Source organism: Crinia signifera, chromosome 7 (assembly GCF_055691185.1).
Source record: "Crinia signifera chromosome 7, ASM5569118v1, whole genome shotgun sequence".
In the NCBI taxonomy this organism is placed as follows: Eukaryota; Metazoa; Chordata; class Amphibia; order Anura; family Myobatrachidae; genus Crinia; species Crinia signifera.
The window spans coordinates 49,053,799-49,075,220 of NC_139223.1; the positions used below are offsets into that span (position 1 = coordinate 49,053,799).

The 21,422-nt window shown below is 45.3% G+C and overlaps 1 protein-coding gene across 2 annotated transcripts in view; it reads left to right on the forward strand.

Moving 5' to 3' along the window:
* The window catches only part of NTN3 (netrin 3), a 73,408-nt gene that overhangs the window by 15,882 nt on the left and 36,104 nt on the right, over positions 1-21,422 (forward strand). For both annotated transcript variants that reach the window (XM_083153018.1, XM_083153017.1), the window contains exon 2: positions 7,732-8,699. In XM_083153018.1, the coding sequence (XP_083009144.1) occupies positions 7,754-8,699 (946 nt within the window). In that variant the 5' untranslated portion in view covers positions 7,732-7,753. The remainder of the gene's footprint in view (positions 1-7,731; positions 8,700-21,422) is intronic.

The window sequence follows — 21,422 nt, forward strand, 5'->3', positions numbered from 1 at the left end:
TTTCTCTGGTCATAGCCTAGCGCTGTCCTCCCAGTATGACACAGTAGCCTAGGGCGCTTCCAGCGGTTACCTGTGGGACAATGGGCCTAATTCAGACTTGTTCATGAGTATATTCGCAGCGTAGCAAGCAGGTAAACGCCCCTCGCCTTCCCCCCTGCTGCCCGAATCTGCTCGCGGATGTGTTGCCATCCGCTCGCACGCGGCCAAACGGGAGAGAAATCGTTTGGTGGTCGCTCACCATCTAATAATTGTTTTTCCCTCTCGCTCAGTCTAGACTGACTTTTATTTTGCCTGTAGATGGTCGAATTCGGGGCGGGTGCTGACATCATGTGATATCAGTTGCCCGGAAGCGAATTCGGCCCATGGTCTTAATCACCCCCAATATAAAGAGAGGGGAAGTTGAGAGCGGGAGGCCAATCACAATCCCCCTCTACATTCGTGTTAATAATGTAAGGGTTCTCCATTTACAGCATAGGTGGTAACGCAGTTTAAAGCAAGTTACAAAGTGTGACAATGACAAATGTGCAGAAGAGACGCGTTTCATCTCTCAGATGTATTAAAAAAATATAAAGTTAGTGGCAAAATGGTATTTCATACGCTGTTGGGAAGCCGCCCACAGTCCCACTGAGCGCGGTTAGCTGCTGGCGTGCTGAGGCTATGTTACTGGTGTGGAAACACAGCTCTCTGCCGGATTGGAAGTGTGTGGCTTTGCGGGAAGAGACCTCTGTGGCTTTGGCTCGCTCTGAAAGGCGGCTATTCTGAGATTGGAAAAAAGACAGGTTAATAGCTGCACCAGTATTTATCCCACTCTGTTACTTTGTAAAGCATTGCTCTGACTCCAGCATTCTGCTCCATCCTTCTGTATTCCCTCCATGCAGGAGCTATTACTGTTGGCCCGGGATCTGCCTCACTATAAATGACAATACACGTGATACTTTACAAAATCGAGGAGGGTTAGCTGTCAAGCTGCTTTCCAAAGATATATATATATATATATAATAAATATATATATATATATATATATATATATATATATATATATATATATATATATATATATATAGAAGGCGAATGGTGCGGCACTCCAACCAATAGATTCAATCACTCTGTAGTCAGAAGTTACATCAACGTTTCAAATGCTTTATTTGTCGTCAGGATACAAAACAGTACAAACAGAGACCTTAATATACCATCCCCCCTGTGCAGACATTGGTGGGAGGGTGTGGATCCAAGTAATCCCACCCCCTTTCCACCTGTATGACATCAAACACATCATACATGAATATAAAATGACATTACATACAAAACACACATAACCAAAAGACAAGGAACTTTAGGTTTAGAATATAGCAATAATGAACAAAAATCATGATACAATAGTGTAATTATCTGAATACATTTACAGGAAATAACTCATTAAGCCCCCGTGGTGCGATAGTATCAAGCTGATGAATCCACCATGCTTCTTTCCTTAGCAATGCACGCGATCTATCACCACCTCGTCTGGAGGGGGGTATGCAATCAATGCAGCAATATCTGAGACTAGATAGAGGGTGTGTGCGTTCAACAAAGTGACGCGCAACCGGTTGGTCGGAGGACCCTGTTAATAAGGCATTTCTAATAGAACTTCTATGCATAGATAATCTTTCTTTAACCTTCCGTTCAGTTTTACCTATATAGTATAAACTACATGGGCAAATTATAAGATATATCACAAATGAAGAATTACACGTGAACTGGTAGCGTATATTGTATACTTTACCAGAATGGGGATGTTTAAAAGTATCACCAGGAATTAAGAACTGGCATGTCACACAAGTGCATCTGATGTTGCCTAAACGGGGAGTACCCAACCAAGTATTGGACCTGGTAACCACATTAGTGCTAATATCAGTTTTAACAAGTAATTGTTTCAAATTACGCCCTCTTCTAAAACAGGGCATAATATGGTGCTATGGTGCGGTGACCCTGAAGCTCTCAGAGATCTTCTGAATCTTCACAACCTCACTGATAGTCCTATTAAGTTGACTTTTCGTGTCGACTCTAACAGTGTCCATTTTTTGGATGTCGACATCTGTCGACTCGACGATCAGATCATTACAAGTGTTTTTATTAAAGAAACAGATCGCAATACCATGCTGCAGCCTCAAAGTTGTCATCCACCTAAGTTAATAAGGAGCCTTCCTTACTCCCAAATGATCCGCTATAGACGTATCAATAATAACGATACCGTTTGCAATCAACAGCTAAATGACTTCATTGATAAATTGTGCAGGAGGGGCTATATGAGGACTGAGCTATTGGCCTGTAAGGCTAAAGTTTTACAATTGAAGAGAGAAGATCTACTATGTCCGCAGCATGGTGCTTGTGATCGTGATAAAATGCCTGTTAATGTTTTACCGATGGTAACACAATATAACACTGCTTCTCATGAAATTGTGTCTACTGTGAAAAGGAATTGGCATATTCTCACTTCAGACAAGAACCTCCCCTTTAAGAACCAACGTATTATGCCCTGTTTTAGAAGAGGGCGTAATTTGAAACAATTACTTGTTAAAACTGATATTAGCACTAATGTGGTTACCAGGTCCAATACTTGGTTGGGTACTCCCCGTTTAGGCAACATCAGATGCACTTGTGTGACATGCCAGTTCTTAATTCCTGGTGATACTTTTAAACATCCCCATTCTGGTGAAGTATACAATATACGCTACCAGTTCACGTGTAATTCTTCATTTGTGATATATCTTATAATTTGCCCATGTAGTTTATACTATATAGGTAAAACTGAACGGAAGGTTAAAGAAAGATTATCTATGCATAGAAGTTCTATTAGAAATGCCTTATTAACAGGGTCCTCCGACCAACCGGTTGCGCGTCACTTTGTTGAACGCACACACCCTCTATCTAGTCTCAGATATTGCTGCATTGATTGCATACCCCCCTCCAGACGAGGTGGTGATAGATCGCGTGCATTGCTAAGGAAAGAAGCATGGTGGATTCATCAGCTTGATACTATCGCACCACGGGGGCTTAATGAGTTATTTCCTGTAAATGTATTCAGATAATTACACTATTGTATCATGATTTTTGTTCATTATTGCTATATTCTAAACCTAAAGTTCCTTGTCTTTTGGTTATGTGTGTTTTGTATGTAATGTCATTTTATATTCATGTATGATGTGTTTGATGTCATACAGGTGGAAAGGGGGTGGGATTACTTGGATCCACACCCTCCCACCAATGTCTGCACAGGGGGGATGGTATATTAAGGTCTCTGTTTGTACTGTTTTGTATCCTGACGACAAATAAAGCATTTGAAACGTTGATGTAACTTCTGACTACAGAGTGATTGAATCTATTGGTTGGAGTGCCGCACCATTCGCCTTCTATTTTGCTGCCTGCTGCTGTGAAGGCACCCACCGAGTACTACTAGCTGTTGGGAGTGCCGGACCCCGAATACCCTATATATATATATATATATATATATATATATATATATATATATATATAAATCAAGCAGTGCTGGATTTTACGTATTTCTTTGCCGCTTATCCATTAAGATTCTAAAAGATCTAATAGCTCATTTATCATTCAATATATGCGGATTATTGGCACTCCCACCTTTGTTGGTTCACTTCGTTCCCCCTTACACACAGGACCTGCTGGGATTTGGTAGTGAATGCGGGAGGGGGCCTTTGCTAGTTGGGATGTTAATGAACTTAATTCCCGGGTGCATGCGCACTGAGTCTATTCACCGGGTGACATGGGGGACTCCCTACCGCGACACCTCCCCCTGAACGGTGGGACACTGCCAGCCATGGGCAGGACGCATGAAGTCCCCCAAAAATGGGATGGTCCTGCGGAAAGCAGGACAGCTGGGAAGTATGCCTAAGCTTGAAAAGTGATAAAATGGAAAGTGATAAACCACCAGCCAATCAGCTCCTAGGTGCCATGTCACAGGCTGTGTTTCAAAAATGTAGCGCTACTATTATTGTGTATTTTTTTGTTTTTTTTCTGAAAGGGACCCTCAATCCCTTTTGTTAGTAGCAGCTTTGCACTACAAACCACTACAGCGCCCACTGGGGTTGTTTTTACAACCATCTTTGTAATTTCTTGTGTTTCAAAAATGAAAGGTAGAAGCTGATTGGCTGGTTGATTATCACTCCACATTTTATCACTTTTCAAGGATTAGTACATCTCGCCCTCAGAGAGAAGTTGGGAGGTATGTAAGTGGTGGCATTGGGGTGCCCACATTTAAACAAAGGGCGAGCTGAGGGCATGTCAATGGAATTGTGTTTTAGGTGGAGTGAATGCATACTCTTGTTTTCAGACATTTGCAGTGTGATAGAGCTGGCATCAGTGTCTACTGAGGGATGCACAACCAAGCATACACTTAGGGAGGACCAGCAGCAGAGAGGCATTCAGAGGCAAATATAAATATACCCCTTAAATTTTGGGGGTCATTTGTGACTGGGCAAAAAACTAAGCCCAAAAACATTTATCACAGTAAACAATACTTCTGACACATAGCACCATGCACTTTCCCTTTGCAGGGTTCACCGACCCAACGTGAGACAATTGACCGTGGTGTTTTAGCGCCATTCTTCTAAAGATCACTTTCATGGGTGAGGGTCAGCATCAAATTACGAAATGACAGTATTATGAGCAGGGCCATATAGAGGAGGGCCTGCTGTTGCTATAGGCAACGATTACACTGGTCCACTTATCATGTCATATACTCTAATACGTAACACACATGATATAATTATACATTTAGCTATAGAACCATTGGCATGAGGATTTCTGTCGATGAATGACTTATCTGCCATAAGAAAGCACTTCCCAAGAGGCTGGGAAGTGGAGGATAATTGCTTTATCCTCTATGTACTCTAGTTTCTGGAGGAGCGTTCTTTGTTGCCTCCGACCTCTTCTGGCAGTATTCTCATTCTCAGCTTTGGTAAGATTTCCTTCGCAGGGATTTAATTCAGCTCCATCCATTTCCACACAGTAGTCTCTCGGTCCCGTCCACGCAGGAGTTCGCAATATAGTGTCCTAAAGCCACGGAAATAAAGTGTCGTTCAAGGTCACAAAGAGGCTGACGGACGGAGTCATACATTAGTCTCCAGTGTGTCTGGTTCACAGCCAGTGCTTTTAACCACTGAGCCAACTCTTTCTCCCATTGTAAATGATACCTGTTTATGCGAAGTACTTGCAGTTCTGGTGTGTATCTGTCTGTGTGTGTGTGTGTGGGGGGGGGGGGGGGTGTTTGGAGCAGATCTGGGGTATATCTGTCTTTGAGGGGCCGTGCTCAGTTGATCTGGGGTGTATCTGTCTTTGAGGGGGCTTTTTCCAGCAGCTCTGGGGTGTATCAGTCTGAAACTATAAATCTTGGCACAACGTTCACATCATATTCCGTATATATAATATATAACTATGTTTAGTTTTTGTACTGGAAGTATTTTGACTGTTATTTTTTTAATCTCAGCTGGGCAACCTGTCAACTATGTGCTCTTAAAAGAAAGAGTGAGAGAGAGACGTCTGGCACGTTTAACCCCTCCTCTGCTGGGGAGAAATCATCTTACTGGAATAAACTTGGCAGTACAATTGCAGAATGAAGCGAGAAGGCACGAGTCCTAAGCCAAAGGCCAATAAAGTCCCCATAGGGCCCTAGGCACTGGTATAGGGCTCCTCGCCCCCTCCATTTATCATTAACAAAGTCAAAATGGGTTGGAGCAATGCTTAACCCTCATTGTCTACTGGGCCATGGCCGGAAGCTTTGTTTGCCAATCAGATTATCTGCCTCTGCTTACAGCTACACGATTAAGCAGCTGCACAGGTAGGTCAGTCTAGGGGCTACTGCCTGGACTGGAATGTAGGCTAACACTTACATTGGTTCTCCCATGAATCCATAGTTTTCTTTTTATAACCATCTACAAACTTTGAAGCCCCATACACACTACACGACTAAGGACACTGTTGATATAGTTAACTGTATCGGTGGTAAGCCATGAAAAGTGATAAAATGGAGAGGGATAAATGACCAACCAATCAGCTCCTTCCTGTCATTTTTCAAACACAGCTTGTGACATGGCAGGCAGGAGCTGATTGGCTGGTGGTTTATCACTCTCCATTTTATCACTTTTCAAGCTTAGTACATCTGGCCCAATGAGTGTACACTGAACGATATCAGTAAATGATATCGTTTAGTGACATCACCAGGACCTGCTGAGCATGCTGGCCATTGGCTATATCCAAAGTCCACCTGCATGTTCTGCAGATAGGGGTCGTTAACGATGTGCGAGAGCGCACAGTATTAACAATATTCAGTGTACACACTAGAACAGTGGCAGTAATTGAAGGTGGTGTGTCCAGGTGCAGAAATGTCATTTGCATACCCTCCAACATGACCCATTCCATTAGGTACAAATTGCTCTGCTTCTGGACTTCTTCCTTAATGTAGGATTGTTTGACACACTGTTATCATTACTGAGCTAGCTCATCCCAGGTGACTGCAATTATCAATTAAGAGGGAGGTTCAGAAGCAGAGCATTTTGTACCTAATGGAATGGGTCATGTTGGAGGGTATGCATTTGGGTCCCCCTCCACCACCCCAAGCCAAGTTCACAATATGCAACACGAAAGTGGGTGACAGGGAGAAGCAGATGGTGACACGGAGAGGCATGCGGAGGCAGAGTGTGACAGGGAAAAACAGTGGGTGACAGGAACTGGGGCAGCAACGGCCTCGGTGCACTGCACCTACTACACCAATGGTAGTTCTGCCTCGGCAATAGAAGTGGCGATGTTTACAGATTCTACATCATTTATCTAGCACCATTAATGGCCAACATTTCCACTTAGTAAATATTCACCTTAATGTTTTGTCACACTGAGCAGCTGCCCAGGGACCCACAATTCTAGGGGCCTTCGAGCAGGGACATGTGGTGCAGCCAGATAGCAATCTCTACCTGTGACCTTTTGCATCCAGAAAGAGAATGGCAGTTAGCATGCTGATTGGTGAATGGCTGCAGCTATTTACCAATCAGAGTGCTGACAGCCATTCAATGTATGGAAGCATGTGGAAAGATGGTGCTGGACTGCAGAAAGGACATTTTTTTTTATATTGGTTCCAAGGATTGGGTGTGTGGAGGCTCCAGTGCATTTGTTTGCCCAGGGTCTGCTATGCTGATATGATGGCCCTGCACACCTGTCCACTGTCGTTGGTTGATCTATAGATGTGCAGTGACAGCAGCACATCAGACAGTGAGAGAGAGAGGAGACTGCTGCTGTGTGTTGTCTGTGGTGGGTCCAGAGAAGCTCCTGGTCTGACCCCTGCATCTGCCCCTGCTCCCACTTTTATTTTATCTGCTTCCTCCTGCTTGTCCTCCTCTGCCTCTGCTGCAGCAAAAAGATAATGTTGCGTCACTGATCTTTCAAACTCTGTCTAATATATTAGTAGGTTTCAGGGTGAGATTACACAAACTTTTGAAAAAGGGCAAGTGGAGATGTTGCCATAGCGACCAACTGTATTTTAGCGATCATTTCATACATTGTACTTGGTGTACTTGCCAACACCTCCACTTGTCATCTTTGTGATGGATAAATCTCCCCCATCGCTGCCAATTTGTAGACCAATAATATTTATTTACACAATGAAGCAATTGTTCTATGCTGTACAAACAGGAATATGTGTTGTGAATATACTAATAGACTGTTTCTCCTTTTTTTTAGGGTTGTTCTTCCCCCTTGGAACATGCTTCACCTGTTTCTCCTCTCATTGTTGCCTGTGCTTTCTCAATCGGCCTCTGCGCCTTTTTCAGTACAGCAACAGCACCCCGTTACAGACCCGTGCTATGACGAGCATAGCCTGCCGCGTCGCTGTGTGCCCGAATTTGTTAACGCAGCCTTTGGAAAGGAGGTCCAAGCCTCTAGCACCTGTGGCCGTCCAGCCGCCCGCACATGCGATGCCTCTGACCCAAAGCGGGCTCACCCACCAACCCATCTCACGGACCTCAACACAGCTGGGAACATGACTTGCTGGAGGTCAGAAAGTTTCCCACGCCATTCGCCGCAGAATGTCAGCCTGACCCTTTCACTGGGTAAGAAGTTTGAGGTGACCTATGTCAGCCTACAGTTCTGTTCTCCCCGACCAGAGTCAGTGGCAATTTTCAAGTCCATGGACTATGGCAAGACTTGGGTTCCTTATCAGTATTATTCGTCCCAGTGCCGTCGGTTGTATGGAAAACCTAGCCGTGCCAGTGTCACAAAGCAAAATGAGCAAGAGGCATTGTGCACAGATGGACAAACAGATCTTTACCCGCTCACTGGAGGCCTTATTGCTTTTAGCACCTTGGACGGAAGACCCTCTGCTCAAGACTTTGACAACAGTCCTGTGCTCCAAGACTGGTTGACTGCTACGGACATCCGTGTGGTCTTCAGCCGTCCCCACCTCCAGGGAAATAGGGATTCGGAGGTGTCGGAGGATGGCCCAGGCTTCTTCTACTCAGTTGGAGAGTTTCAAGTGGGTGGAAGGTGCAAGTGCAATGGGCACGCTTCTCGTTGCAGCAAAGACAAGGAGGGACGTCTCATCTGCGACTGTAAGCACAATACAGAAGGGCCAGAATGTGACCGATGCAAGGCCTTTCATTATGACCGACCATGGCAGAGAGCCAATGCCCGTGAAGCCAACGAGTGCTTGGGTAAGACCATAACGTTACTGTTTTCATGTGTGAATTTCTTATTTGATTATTTTTAAATCGCAAAGTTGTAGTATAGATTCCCAAGAACAGAAAACAAATTCAGTACAGTGAATGTTACCATGGTATATCATAAAGGTAGCAAATGTGATGAGTATACAGCATGCAGAATATAATAAAGGTAGCAACTGTAATGAGTATACATCACGCAGAATATAATAAAGGTAGCAACTGTGATGAGTATACAGCACGCAGAATAACCAATATGTTGGTAATGGGAGAATGGATAGAGGCTACTATGGAAATGAGTTACAAGGAAAGAAGGCCAGACATCTCACCCAAAGGGCCTATGGCATGGGACAGGCATGATATAGGAGCCATAGGCTAGAGGTGCAAGTGTCAAGAGGTATGGGGAAAGTATGCATCAATTGTGGAGAGGTTTACTGGAAAAAAAAGGGAGTGGGGAGAAGACAGGAGGGGATCGGGACAGGAAAAGAAAGATTCAAACAGGAAATAGATCATTAGGGTGGGGCGAACAAGCCACAGGAGATAGAAACAGGCAAAATAAGTGTATAAAAATATTATGAATGTAGAGGAATGTAAGGTCCCCATCCACTAGTTCTGATTTGGCCACTTTTCACTCGATTTCGAAGGATAGTGGTAAAAAGGGGCCAAATCGGATGTGTTTGACATCCAACATGATCCGATGTGCGGTCCCATGCGCATCGGATCGGAGTCGGAAATCAGACCAGCATCAGGTCTGACCTCCGACGCGGACAGCTTCCCAGCATCCGGGAATGGGATCCCATGCGGGACCTTACCGGGTAGCACAAGGGGGGTCGGCTGAGACTCCACCCCTCAGATTCAGCCTGTTACCTGCCTCCATAAAACTCATTTTGTCTTTGTCTTTTCTGCCGTATGGGATCCAAGTCAATCTTCCTCCACTTTCTCTATTCTGTTTTGCTGCTACCTTTCTGTTTGTTGTTTATCACATCTACAGTATCCACCATGAATGCTCTTTTCATCCACATAGCAAAGCCTGGAAACTACAGGGTCTAATTATACATTTTTGAAAGAGAAAGTGGACAGAGATCAAGTATCAGCCCTAACATTTTTTAGGGCAACAGGGCAACTGTAACAGGGCAGTTAGGGGCTGGTTGTCTGGAAGATCATCTTCCTCCCACTTGCCTCCATCCATGGCTTATTAACTAGACCCCTTCATCGTTCTCCCATTTAACGGTACATCCCACCACCCATCTGGACGGTACTAATCGCATATTTACCTACATATGCGATTAGTAATGCAAAGGGCGGCTCTCCCGGTAAGAGCTGCCCTTGGTGATGACCGCCGTTCCGTAACTTCGGCATGCACAGTGGGACTCCTGTGACCCAGGAGTTCCACTGTGCATATGATTGAATCCCTCTACAGCACCAATGTGGAGAGAAGTTTATAGTCTTCTATAGGGTAATGCCAGCTATAGCTATAACTGGCATTACCCTCCTCATCATAGCTCTGGCGTTGGAGCTTTAGAACATTTGGAAATGCAGTAAAAAAAAACTGTGTTTTTACTACATCAATGGTATAGTACATCCCACCCCAAAGCTTAGTAAATAGATCCCTATGTTACAAGTAAAGAATGCACCCATTTCTTGTACATAATTGTGCCCTACCAGCACAAAAGGCTATTGGTAAAAGAGCAACAAATCAAAGCTGTATAAAAGCGCAGATCCATCATTAAGTGCTTGTTACTTTTCATGCGTTTTCCCAGCGTCTGTGGGTGAATGAGCCATATAGAGGCTTTATAAATCCCTCGCTCCCTCTCCCACTATTTCCCACTTCTCCCTGTAATGTTTCTTCCACCTTCCCTGCTATTCTGCTGGCAGCCCACCCGCCCCACACTTTCCATGACTTTTTAACAATGACACCTCATCCGCTTTTGAGAACAGATGCTCTAATTAGCACCAATTAAAGGAATCCTCTCCAGTCTTAGCGGGAGGTCCTCTTACACAGAGTTTCTTCCCATGTCTCTCTCCTCTAGAGGAAAGGGAACCATCTGTGTGGGAGGCATTTTGTAGCATCAACCAGTGGCCGCAGAAAGAATTCAGAAATACCGTGCCAGTATCAGGAAATTCTACACCTGTGAGACCAAAGATTCTGAGCCACATACGCAGCTCATGCCATCAGTGGACACATTTCCAAAGCAACACCCTAATATTTTGCTTAGCAGTACAGAAGGTAGAGTTAATTAGTTAATGACCTGTTCATTGGAGGGATGGCAAATGTCTGGTATTTGGCAACCCCTGAATAATTTGATTTACAGCTAGCCTGGCCAACAGAGTAACTAGGTCCTCACCTCATTGCTTGCAAGCATTGCATTATTTTATTATTCACTAGTCAGTGAGTTATTTGAGTGCGGTTTTAAAACCACCTTTGTCTATCTAATATAGCTATGAATCCTGATTTGTACAGTACTTGTCTATCGCCCGCTTGTCGTACCCTTCAAGAACCTGTTAATGAATAGTTCTTTAGTAGATAATGGAAGAATGATGGTCCGAAAAAGTACGTCACTGGTAATATCACCCCCTTTTTTGGAGAGCACCCCACCCCAAAGTTTTTTTTTAAATTAGTTTTCAAATGTTAACGAGGCACATTACACTCCAAGGTAAATGTATTTGTTTCCGTATGTTCTTGGTTAGCCCTAAAAGTACTTCAGTTAAGAGTTATAGGCTTTCATTATAATTTGGCCACTAGGTGGCAGTCATCCAATGTTTTCAGTAACCAGTATTTCATTTTAGTTCAGATGTACGAGTAATACAGTATGCCTAATCTTGTATTAGCATGGGGAAACTAGGGGCAATGATTTAATAAACTGGAGAGCATAACTAAATAATAATATTATTATTAATAATAATAATACCGGTCTATCATGGGTATACTACATAAGCAGTTTATGGTTATTACTATTGGATAGTAAATTAGGGTGTTGGTAGTCATCTGGTCTCTATCACATTGTATAGTATAATAGTGTGAGCAGGGCCCTCTTCCCTCCAGTTCTCACAGTTCTCCTCTCTCACACTTCACATGCAGCAAGCTCTCTCCTACTCACCATCCATCTATACCACCATCTCCTTTCACTCATAACCGTCCACCTCCTATCATACCCCTTTCATACCAGCCACCCGGCAATTACCCGGCATTTTTAAGTGCCGGGTCATTTTGCCGGGTGCAGCCGGACCCCATTCACACCACCCGCAAATTACCGGGTTAAAGCTTTTCAACCCGGTAATTTGACGCAAAACCTGTTTGTTTTTTTGGTGGTGTATAAGGGTCAACACGGATCTTAAATCCCGGCACTCCAACCCTGGTCAAGAGCAGGGTCGGAGTGCCGGATTTAAGACCCGTGTTGACCCAGGTTTCCCGGCAAATTACCGGGTTGAAAAGCTTTAACTCGGTAATTTGTTTTGTAGTGTGAATGGGGTATTAGTGACATCGAGAGGAGCGGGTGGGGGGCTATTGGGTACTTTTTATGGTTCTGCTGGAGGGGCTCAGACCCCACTCCCCCATTGCAGGTAGCTGGGCAGTGGGGAGAGAGATGGCAGGTTGCCGCCGCAGCACAGCCTCTCTCCCCAGCTCAGCACACTCTGCTCATTGCCGTGTGCTGATTAGCGGTAAAAAGACAGCTGCAGTGGTAGCCTGTCGTCTCTCGCCCTCTCGTTTATACTTTATTACAGGAGCGTGGCCACGCCCCCTCCATTTTACCAATGCCTGGCCGACCTGCCGTAGCCCCTGCCTCCTATCACTCTTCCAATGACAACCCATCCCTGGTAATACGTGGACAACTCCTTTGCTTCCCTACATCAGCGGTATTGTGTGCTGTGAATTGTGCTCTGTTATAGTTTTTATATTACTTTGTTGTCAAGTTCTGTGTACCCTGTATTGTTCTAATGTGTGCCCTATGTACGGCGCTGCCAACCACTTGTGGCACCTTATCATTAAAATGTAATAATAATATCTCACCAAATACAAGAAGTGATGATCTACAGGTCTTACTGGGAGGATTCTCTGTTAAATAGAGGTAAAATCCCTACCTAGGTCCAATATCAAGGTCAGACAAAGGGTTACGGTCATGGATTAATGTCTGAAATTACAATGTCCTTGAACAGCCTTTTAATAGCTGCGGCACCCATAACAAGGTTACCAAAACATCACCAATGAGTTTACTGATAATTGCTTTAATTAACCCCGTCCGGAGACCACTGTGGCTGTTGCAATGAGACTCCAGCTGTCCCCCAGAAAACGTGAGTGCATTGTGTGTGTTCTCAGGAAAAACACGTATTAGCTATTTACAGGGAACCTGTGGCTCCGCAGCTGCTGCGGAACTACAAGTCCAAGCAGACCCTACTAGCTAGAGGGCCAGCAGCTGGGGAGCAGATGTTGCATACCTCTACAGTATCATTACAATTTTATTTAATAGAAAACTAATTTATCATAAAAAAAAAATAGCTGGAAACTATTTACATTCATTTAAGTAGCAAACCACGAAACACCTTTTTTTATTACGTCGCTGGGAATTGTACTTCTATATAAATATGATATATAACAGTTGGTGTGTTATACGAGCAGCCTGCTGCTGCTGCTGCTGCTGCTGCTGCTACCCCCCACTCAGTAACACAGTGAGGTTATATTAAAGATGGGATGTTGCCCATAGAAACCAATCAGAAACTACGTTATAATTATTTAGCACCTTCCAGAAGATAAAGTACCAACCAAAGTTGTCACTTTGGGTCTGATTCGGATTAGAGCGGTCCCCGGGGTCATAGGTGCCGATTTATGTTTTTGCTGGTGGGTGCTCAAGCCAAAAATATAGGGGGAGTGGTTTCATGGGGAAGGGGCGTGGCATCAAAATAATACCAATTTACATTACGCAGCTCAGCTGTCTCCAATATTCATATTACTGCAGCAGTCCCCTTTTTACACATTACGGCACAATGTAACAATACTCACCATGAAATGCATTGAAAGTAATCGATGCCAGCAAAATGATTTAGTATTAATACTCACATGACTATACTGTACATCACAGACCAAATGCACAATCCTGCACCAGCACGGCTGTGAGACTCTGCTGATATAGTGGACGCATATAAAGTGATATATCTCCCTCCACACTCTGCCCTGTACTTCTGCCCACGGTGTGAGGTCAGCTCCCTCCCGACGTCCCGACGCGGTCTGCCGCCCTGTACAGGCTGTGCTTCTGCTCGGCTTGGCATCAGCACGCGCTCCCTTATGCCTGCCAGTGCGCCGCGATACCCCTGGCCCTGCGCTGTACTCTTCTCTGCAGTCTGACGTGCTGACGCGCCTGGTGGGTGCGTAACATTTACCGTGGGTGCTCAGGCCTGCGAGCACCCATGGAATCGGTATCTATGCCTGGGGTATTAGCATCAAGGACCGATGTTTGCCCTCTGCCCATGCGTATATTCTCATATGTGCATGGGCAGGGCTACTGTGCTGACGCCTTGGCGACTTGCATAGCCGCCGTTGCATTCGCACGGAGGGGGGGGGGGATATAAGAGTCCTGGTGTGTTCACATGCGGACACCCAGCGTTCGCTGGGCGTACCCACCAAAACGATGAGTGCGCCCATGAAAACACTACCCTACGAATGGATGTTTATGCAAAACATCCATTCGCAATGCGGCGGGGATGTTCGCACGTCGGTAGAGGATGGGCGGCGTTAATCGACCTGAACCAGGCCCTTTATCTCTCGCCACTTTATCTTTCTCCAAGGCTTAATAAATCTAGGCCTATATTCCAGAATCTGGTCACCTGTAAAGCCCTATGGTGCAGATGCGTCTGTGACTTGTAATAATTGCCCTTACACCCCGACTGCCCAATTTTTCTTTGTATGTTTCCTTAGGGTTTCGGCAGAGATAAAATATTATCCGTTCTGGGCTCCTTTTAATATTCCTATAATCCTGTGTGATTTATGATGGTCACACAGTAAGATGGCGAGTTCTCTCTGCATATGCAAGTGCTTGTCATTCTGCCATCCATCCTGCTGGGTTATTACAGCTAAAGCCATTACACAGCTATATAGCTAAATCAAAGCGCTCAGCCAGATACGCCGGCTCAGATGATCTTAACCCTGTGCCTGCCTCCATGTATAGCCAACACAAGTATGGTATAAGAACATGTCTGTGTACAGTAGGATGCAGATCTGTATGTATGTATGTATGTATGTACAGTATTGTGTGTGTTTGTATTACTGCATTTGTCATCCATAGGTGTAATGACGAATTAATAATTAGACATATGCGCTATTACGCATAGCCCTCAGGTCCACCATTATGCTTTTACTGATCTTTACACCCCATTTAAACTTAATTAAACCCCTTCAGGCACATGTGAGATGTAACTGTGTTGCAGGCTCTGAATCACCTGAACTTGTCTACAGGGGCATGAGGGGGGGGGGGGGGGAAGTGTCTGTGACTGAGCTTGTTGTGGCGGTCCAGGTCATTGGCTGATGGGGACAAATGCTGCTGGGGGGGGGGGGGTGGGGGGGGCTTTCTGAAGCACGCAGTAGGCGCAGCTCCTGAGTATGTGATGTTTGAAAAAAAAATGCAAGATGTGTTCGCTAACCCGGCTTACCCTGAGCTGTGCACCTACCCCAGTGCAATCAGCCACCGCCATGTTTAAGGAGCACATTGTTATTACACATGTGGCAGTGTAGATGAAAGCTTGTAAAGTTACACAACAACATCCACTCCATGTACATTTACTCATCATGGCAACTTACACAAAAGTACAAAGAGATTCAATGAATGAAAATTGTGCTGACAGCAAGGATGGACCATGCAGTAATATTATGGCACTAGCAAAAGTGGGTTGTACAGTGGAAATACTTATATGAAAGGATAAATCACTGCCATGTACCGGTGGTTTAATCCAGCATTTTCCTGTAAATCAGCGTGTGACTTTAAGGCCCCAATACACTAGTGCGATTTGGGATAATTTCACGCGATTACAACGCATCGGGCCGATAAATCGTAGGAAATGGGTCAAATCGTATGTGTTCATACCTCCCAACTTTGGCTGCCCAGTATGCGCGACGCTGCTGCTGCGCTCGAAGGCGCGCCGAAATTTTCGGAGGCGTGGCCTAATTTGGGGGCGTGGCCTATACTCGCTGCTCCCCGCGAGGCTACGCCCCCATTTTGCCGCTATGGGGGCATGACCTAGAGGCTCTGTGAGCCTCTAGCCATGCCCCCAGCCCCCTGGCTGCGGGAATAGACGCTGTGCGCATGCGCACGGCATTTATTCCCCGCTGCTTAGCAGCTGACAGGGGGGACTCCCAACAGCCCCCCCACACCGCGGGACACTGCCGCCCGCGGGTGGGACTGCGGGACAGGCCCTGATAATCGGGACTGTCCCGCTAAAATCGGGACTGTTGGGAGGTATGTGTGTTTTACTTCTGATCGCGGTCCCGTGCACATAGGATTGGATCCTGAAATTGTCACTGCTGCAACAAGGATGCATCGTATACCACAGATGTGAATGGGATTGCCTGCGATAAATCGTATGCAAAGCGAAGGCATACGATTTATCGTATACAATCTAGCTGCCAGGGAGCCCGAGTTACCAAGTATTGCATGCAGCATAACTAGGTATATAGGGGCCTTTAAGAGCAAGGGTGTGGTATAGCAGCCAACCCCAAAAGGTTATCATGCACAAAAGAAACACTGGGAAAAGGTCAACAAAAGGAAAAGATTGACACTGAAAAAGGCCAACATTATTATTTTTTTTCTTGGTGTCCGTTTCGGCCACTGATCATGTGGACCACAATAAGTGTACCACTTTGCCCACTTTCTTAGGGCCTGGTACCTCACACCTCTTCATGTGTCGTCCCAATGCTGCCCCTGTAACCCTCTTCCTGTCAACCCATGTGTTTCCCTGTCACACTCTGCCTCCCCCTGCCTCTCCCTGTTACCCTGTCTGCCTCTCCCTGTCACCCACTGCCGTGTTGCATATTGTGAACTTGGGTTGGGGTGGAGAAGGGGGGCCCAAATTATATTTTTGCACCTGGGCCCACCACCCACAAATTCTACCACTGAGTGTAATCATTGTGACTTTTATGTCTATTAGGCCAGAATGTCCTCTTGCTCGGTCCTTCTCTATTTGTTACCCCTAAATTACAACCCCCCAGCTCTGCATAATCCGAACTTTGTCGACAAAACCTTGTGTAAAGCCCTATACATAAGAGGGGATAACACTCGCCGCCACCAGTTTTTTTGCATGAAAGAGCTGACGTGATACCTGTTCTGATAAAGCAATCTCAGAATCTCAATAGGGATGTGTACACAAACAGCGGCACTCCACGAGATTTGTAAGAGCCTATTTTACTGCATCAAGTGATCCAACATTTCGGGGCGCATTCGCCCCTTTGTCAAGGTATGCAAGCAAGCATTTGCTTGCACACCTTGACAAAGGGTTGAATGTTGCACTTGATGCACAAAAATTGGCTATTACAAATCTTGTTGAGTGCCGCTTTGTGTGTACACAGTCGCCTAAACAATCGTTCCGGAAGGCACCCACGTAAGCTGCATAACCCCTTTTTGACGAGTGCTAGGCTGGCCTGCAATAATAACAAGTGGAACGCGCTTCCAGTGGAATTGCGCATGCAGGGGCCAGCAGGAAGGACTAAGCATATGCCCAACAAAGTAAACTGGCCCAGCTAACGCTTACTGCGCCAGGACAGCTAAGCAATATTCCGCTGTCTCAGCCATATCTGTTCGATAAATGCAGACAATGGGGTAACTGTAATAGGGTGATAAAAGCCGTAATTGCTGGAGTCCGTCCAAAAATGGCCGTATTTTTAAAGCGCCAATCATTTACAAGCCACGACCAACATGCCGAAGCAGGGGGATCGAAAATAAATAGGGGTTTATATGAGTCTGTTCGTGTTTGTGCCTTTAGCAGTTTGAAGGGGCGATACGTAAAGCCCCTTCTCAACATGTTACAGTCATGGCACCCAGTTAGGAATCATGAGTTCAGTGGGTCTGAAAACTGTGAACTAATGGTGAAGACCACCCAGTTCCTACAGTGCTGCAGTGTCTACATCGTAACGACTGCAGGTTTAGCATGTCAGATGATCCTGCTGGGCTCAGCGCTCTCTGTAGCGGTGGACCCCAGAAGTGGACACAATCCCTTCCCCAAGATAAATTGCTCCTCTCTCAAGATGCTATATTATTTCTCTGACATGTTAATGAATTTCACAGCATGTCTGGAAAAACTCGCACCTTAGCTGAGGCTTTTCCAGGAAGGGGGGAGAGGGAAAGGGTGGGGGGCCTAGCAGGCAGAAGGAAATCTTGTTTTCATTATACCCTGCCTTAAAAAAAAGTCAAAGAAGTGGAGATGGTCTGTGGAGTTTGGGGTGGGAAGGGGGCTGTGGGCTCTCGCTGTTGGTTTTTATAAAGCACATGTGGCGTATGAAGCCATCAGGCCCCCAATAGCTGTAAAACGCTCTGAAATTAGAAATAACTTTAACAGACCATGATAGGTAGAACAGCTTTGACATACAGATTGCACCAGCCGACTAACTGCACAAGAACAGAACCAGCTGTCATTGAGCAAACAGTCTGACCCCCAAAAGCTGACAATCTAATTGTAAATCTTTTCTTTCCGCCTCCTCCTTTTTTCCTCCAGTGTGCCCCCTCTTTCTTCATTCCACAGCGCCCTTAATTTTGTACATTCTGACCTCCCTAGCACCTGGCTCTGTGGGGTAGTGAGAACACCCAGCATCTGGAGTACAGATTGGTTCTAAAATCTGCAGCAGACCCTGTGTACAAATACACACATCCCTTAAATACATATACAGACATATATTATACGACCCTCACTGCTGAGAAATACATGGGGTTCTATGTGCAGCTAAAACGTACACTAACAAACAGGCTGCTTGTACATTTACACAGTAGTTTATATCTACTTTTATTTACCGAGTTACACATTTAGTGTCTATATTAGAATTTTTATAAAAATATTTCACACACACACGATGTGTATACACAATATAATACAACATATATATATATATAGAGATGCTTGTTTCGTTTTCCCCTGAGTCTTAGTTCTATCTATCTATCTATCTATCTATCTATCTATCTATCTATCTACAGAACATATGGGTTGTGGGCCCATGTGCAAAAATATAATTTGGGCCTCCCTCCTCCACCCCAGCCTAAGTTCAAAATATGCAACACGGCAGTGAGTGTCAGGGGGAGGCAGAGGTTGACAGCGAGAGGCAGGTGGAGGCAAAGGGTGACAGAGAGAGACAGAGGGTGACAGTGAGAGCCAGAGGTTGAAAGGGAGAGGCAGGGGGAGGCAGAGTGTGACAGGGAAAAACAGTGGGTGACAGGAAGTGGGTGACAGGGGCAGCAATGCACCTTTTAGTCCTCAGGGGCCCCGGTGCACTGCACCTGTTGCAGCAATGGTAGTTCTGCCTCTCTATCCCTATATCTATCTGTCTATTACCGGATCCCATGCCTCAATATCACTCTGAAGGGCCAAGTATGCGGCTCTCCAAGCCCTTTCCTTCTTACTGCTTTATTAACAGATTAATACAATGAAATACATGCTATAAATGCCTGCTGCTGTTATTACAGATACAGTATGTGTATTTTGATTTCATGAAATATTTTGTTACGTTATTACTTAGATGAAGGCTAATTGGGCTGAATCTGAGTTAAAAGATAGTGGCTGATGGCAGTGTACATGGGTACCCATGGCTAGCACTCAGAGACCAGAACATAATCTGTGGAATTCAGTGTGTGTACCTAATAATGGGGTTAGGCAAATGTGGGCGTGTCACTGGCGGGTCCAAAGACGCTCATCCACTCATGCAGGTCGCCGTGTTCAGATTGGTGTAAGTTTCAATGATGCAACCGATGATACTTCTAAAAATGCACTGAGCTGAGATGGATTAACCCAGTCGCAATACGCTGCAAGCCGGCAACTCCGTAATTACAAAGGCCATGTCTGCAGAATAAGCCTCAATCTAGTGTAGCCCTTATAAATGAATGTTACATAGCCACTGATGCGGTCCATTCAAGTGCATCAGGTTGGCTACCCCTAGTCTAACTAGCTCCACATGGAGTAGGACCCCCATCAGGATATCCTTACTAGACCAGACTGTAACACAGTATCTGTAGCTACGTAGCCCTTTTTTAGTAAGCAAATTCCATTCAGTATTAGGGATGACCATCAACCATTAGCAACCATTGATGGTTTACCACCAACGCTTGATAGTGTTGCCTATGGGGTATTTATCAATGCTGGGAGGGACATAAGAGATAAAAGCATTAGCCAGTCAGCTTCTACCTTACATGTTACAGTCTGTTTTATTTTAATAATACACACCTCCCAACTGTCCCGATTACAGTAAGACAGTCCTGCTAATTGTCCCTCCATGGGTCACAGTGTCCCGCGGGTCACAGTGTCCCATGGGCAGGGATGGGGGGAGGACAGTTTGGAGAGAGCCGGTGATCACCACTAGCCAGTAATCCCTGGATAGATGCCGTATGCATGCGCACAGCATCTATCAACGCAGGGAAGGGAAACGGGAGCTGCTCAGGGAGCACCGGCCACGCCCCCACAATTATGTCGCTCGGCCATTCATCCATAGCTCCGCCCTTTCATCTGTAGCCCTGCCCCTTTTTGGGCACAGGCGTGCCTACGGTGCAGCATGACCCACTACCCCCAATATAAAGTTGGGAGGAATGCAATTAGGGGGTGTTTGGTGGTACTTTATCTCCCAAATTCGTATCGCTATTCAAGCTTTGATTAATACACCCCCTAAATGTCAATGCATTTTTACTTGTAAATCTATGGACTAAAGAAATAATATATAAGGGCTGATTCTTAGGCATAGGGATCTCAAACACATCTGTCTTTCGGAGAAAATCGGCGTTTAGAGGCGGCAACTGGGTAGCAACAAACAATGCGAGTACAAGAATCGCCCTGTACTGGGAGAGTGTAGCAAACGTTCTGAGACATGCGCACAGGAAAGCGGAGCCTGGTGTTAATGGATCTCCTGCACTAGACTGGGGCTGGAGCAAGTGCAGGCACTAATGATGAAGGGTTTTGTAACATTACTGGGTTTCCACTTGCAGGTGCCCTCGTTATAAAAAGGTAGTAAGTCTGGCTTGTGCAGCTGCTCGCAGCTACAGCCACATTTGGTGCAGGACAGAGTCAGCCCATAATGGGGTTATTTATTGAGGGTTTTTTTTAACAGAGGTTTATTTGCTATTTATAAAAGAGGTGTTCCATGTGCTCACACTGGGAGCTCCTGACATGCCTAACCCACAATTATATGCCAGGGTGTTTCATATTACAGAAAAAACACTCTTGACATTGAAATAAAGACCAAAACTATTTCTGATTTTTATCATGAGCGTAGCTGGCAATTATCCTTGACCATCTATTGTTATCAATGATTGATAGTTTGACACTTGTGGGCACTGGTTTAACAATTGATGGCAGAGATCTAATAGTTTAATTCCATAAATGCCCCAGAGGCACAGATGCTTTTTTTTCTGTCGACAGTGCAGGTACCCAGAGCTTAACCCCACCCACCTTCTCTCATTGGCCAGCCACGTCAGAAAGCAGGGATGTTGATTGACGGGTCAAGCCATTGCTAGTTTTCCATATATGGTTTCATTCCATCACTGATAA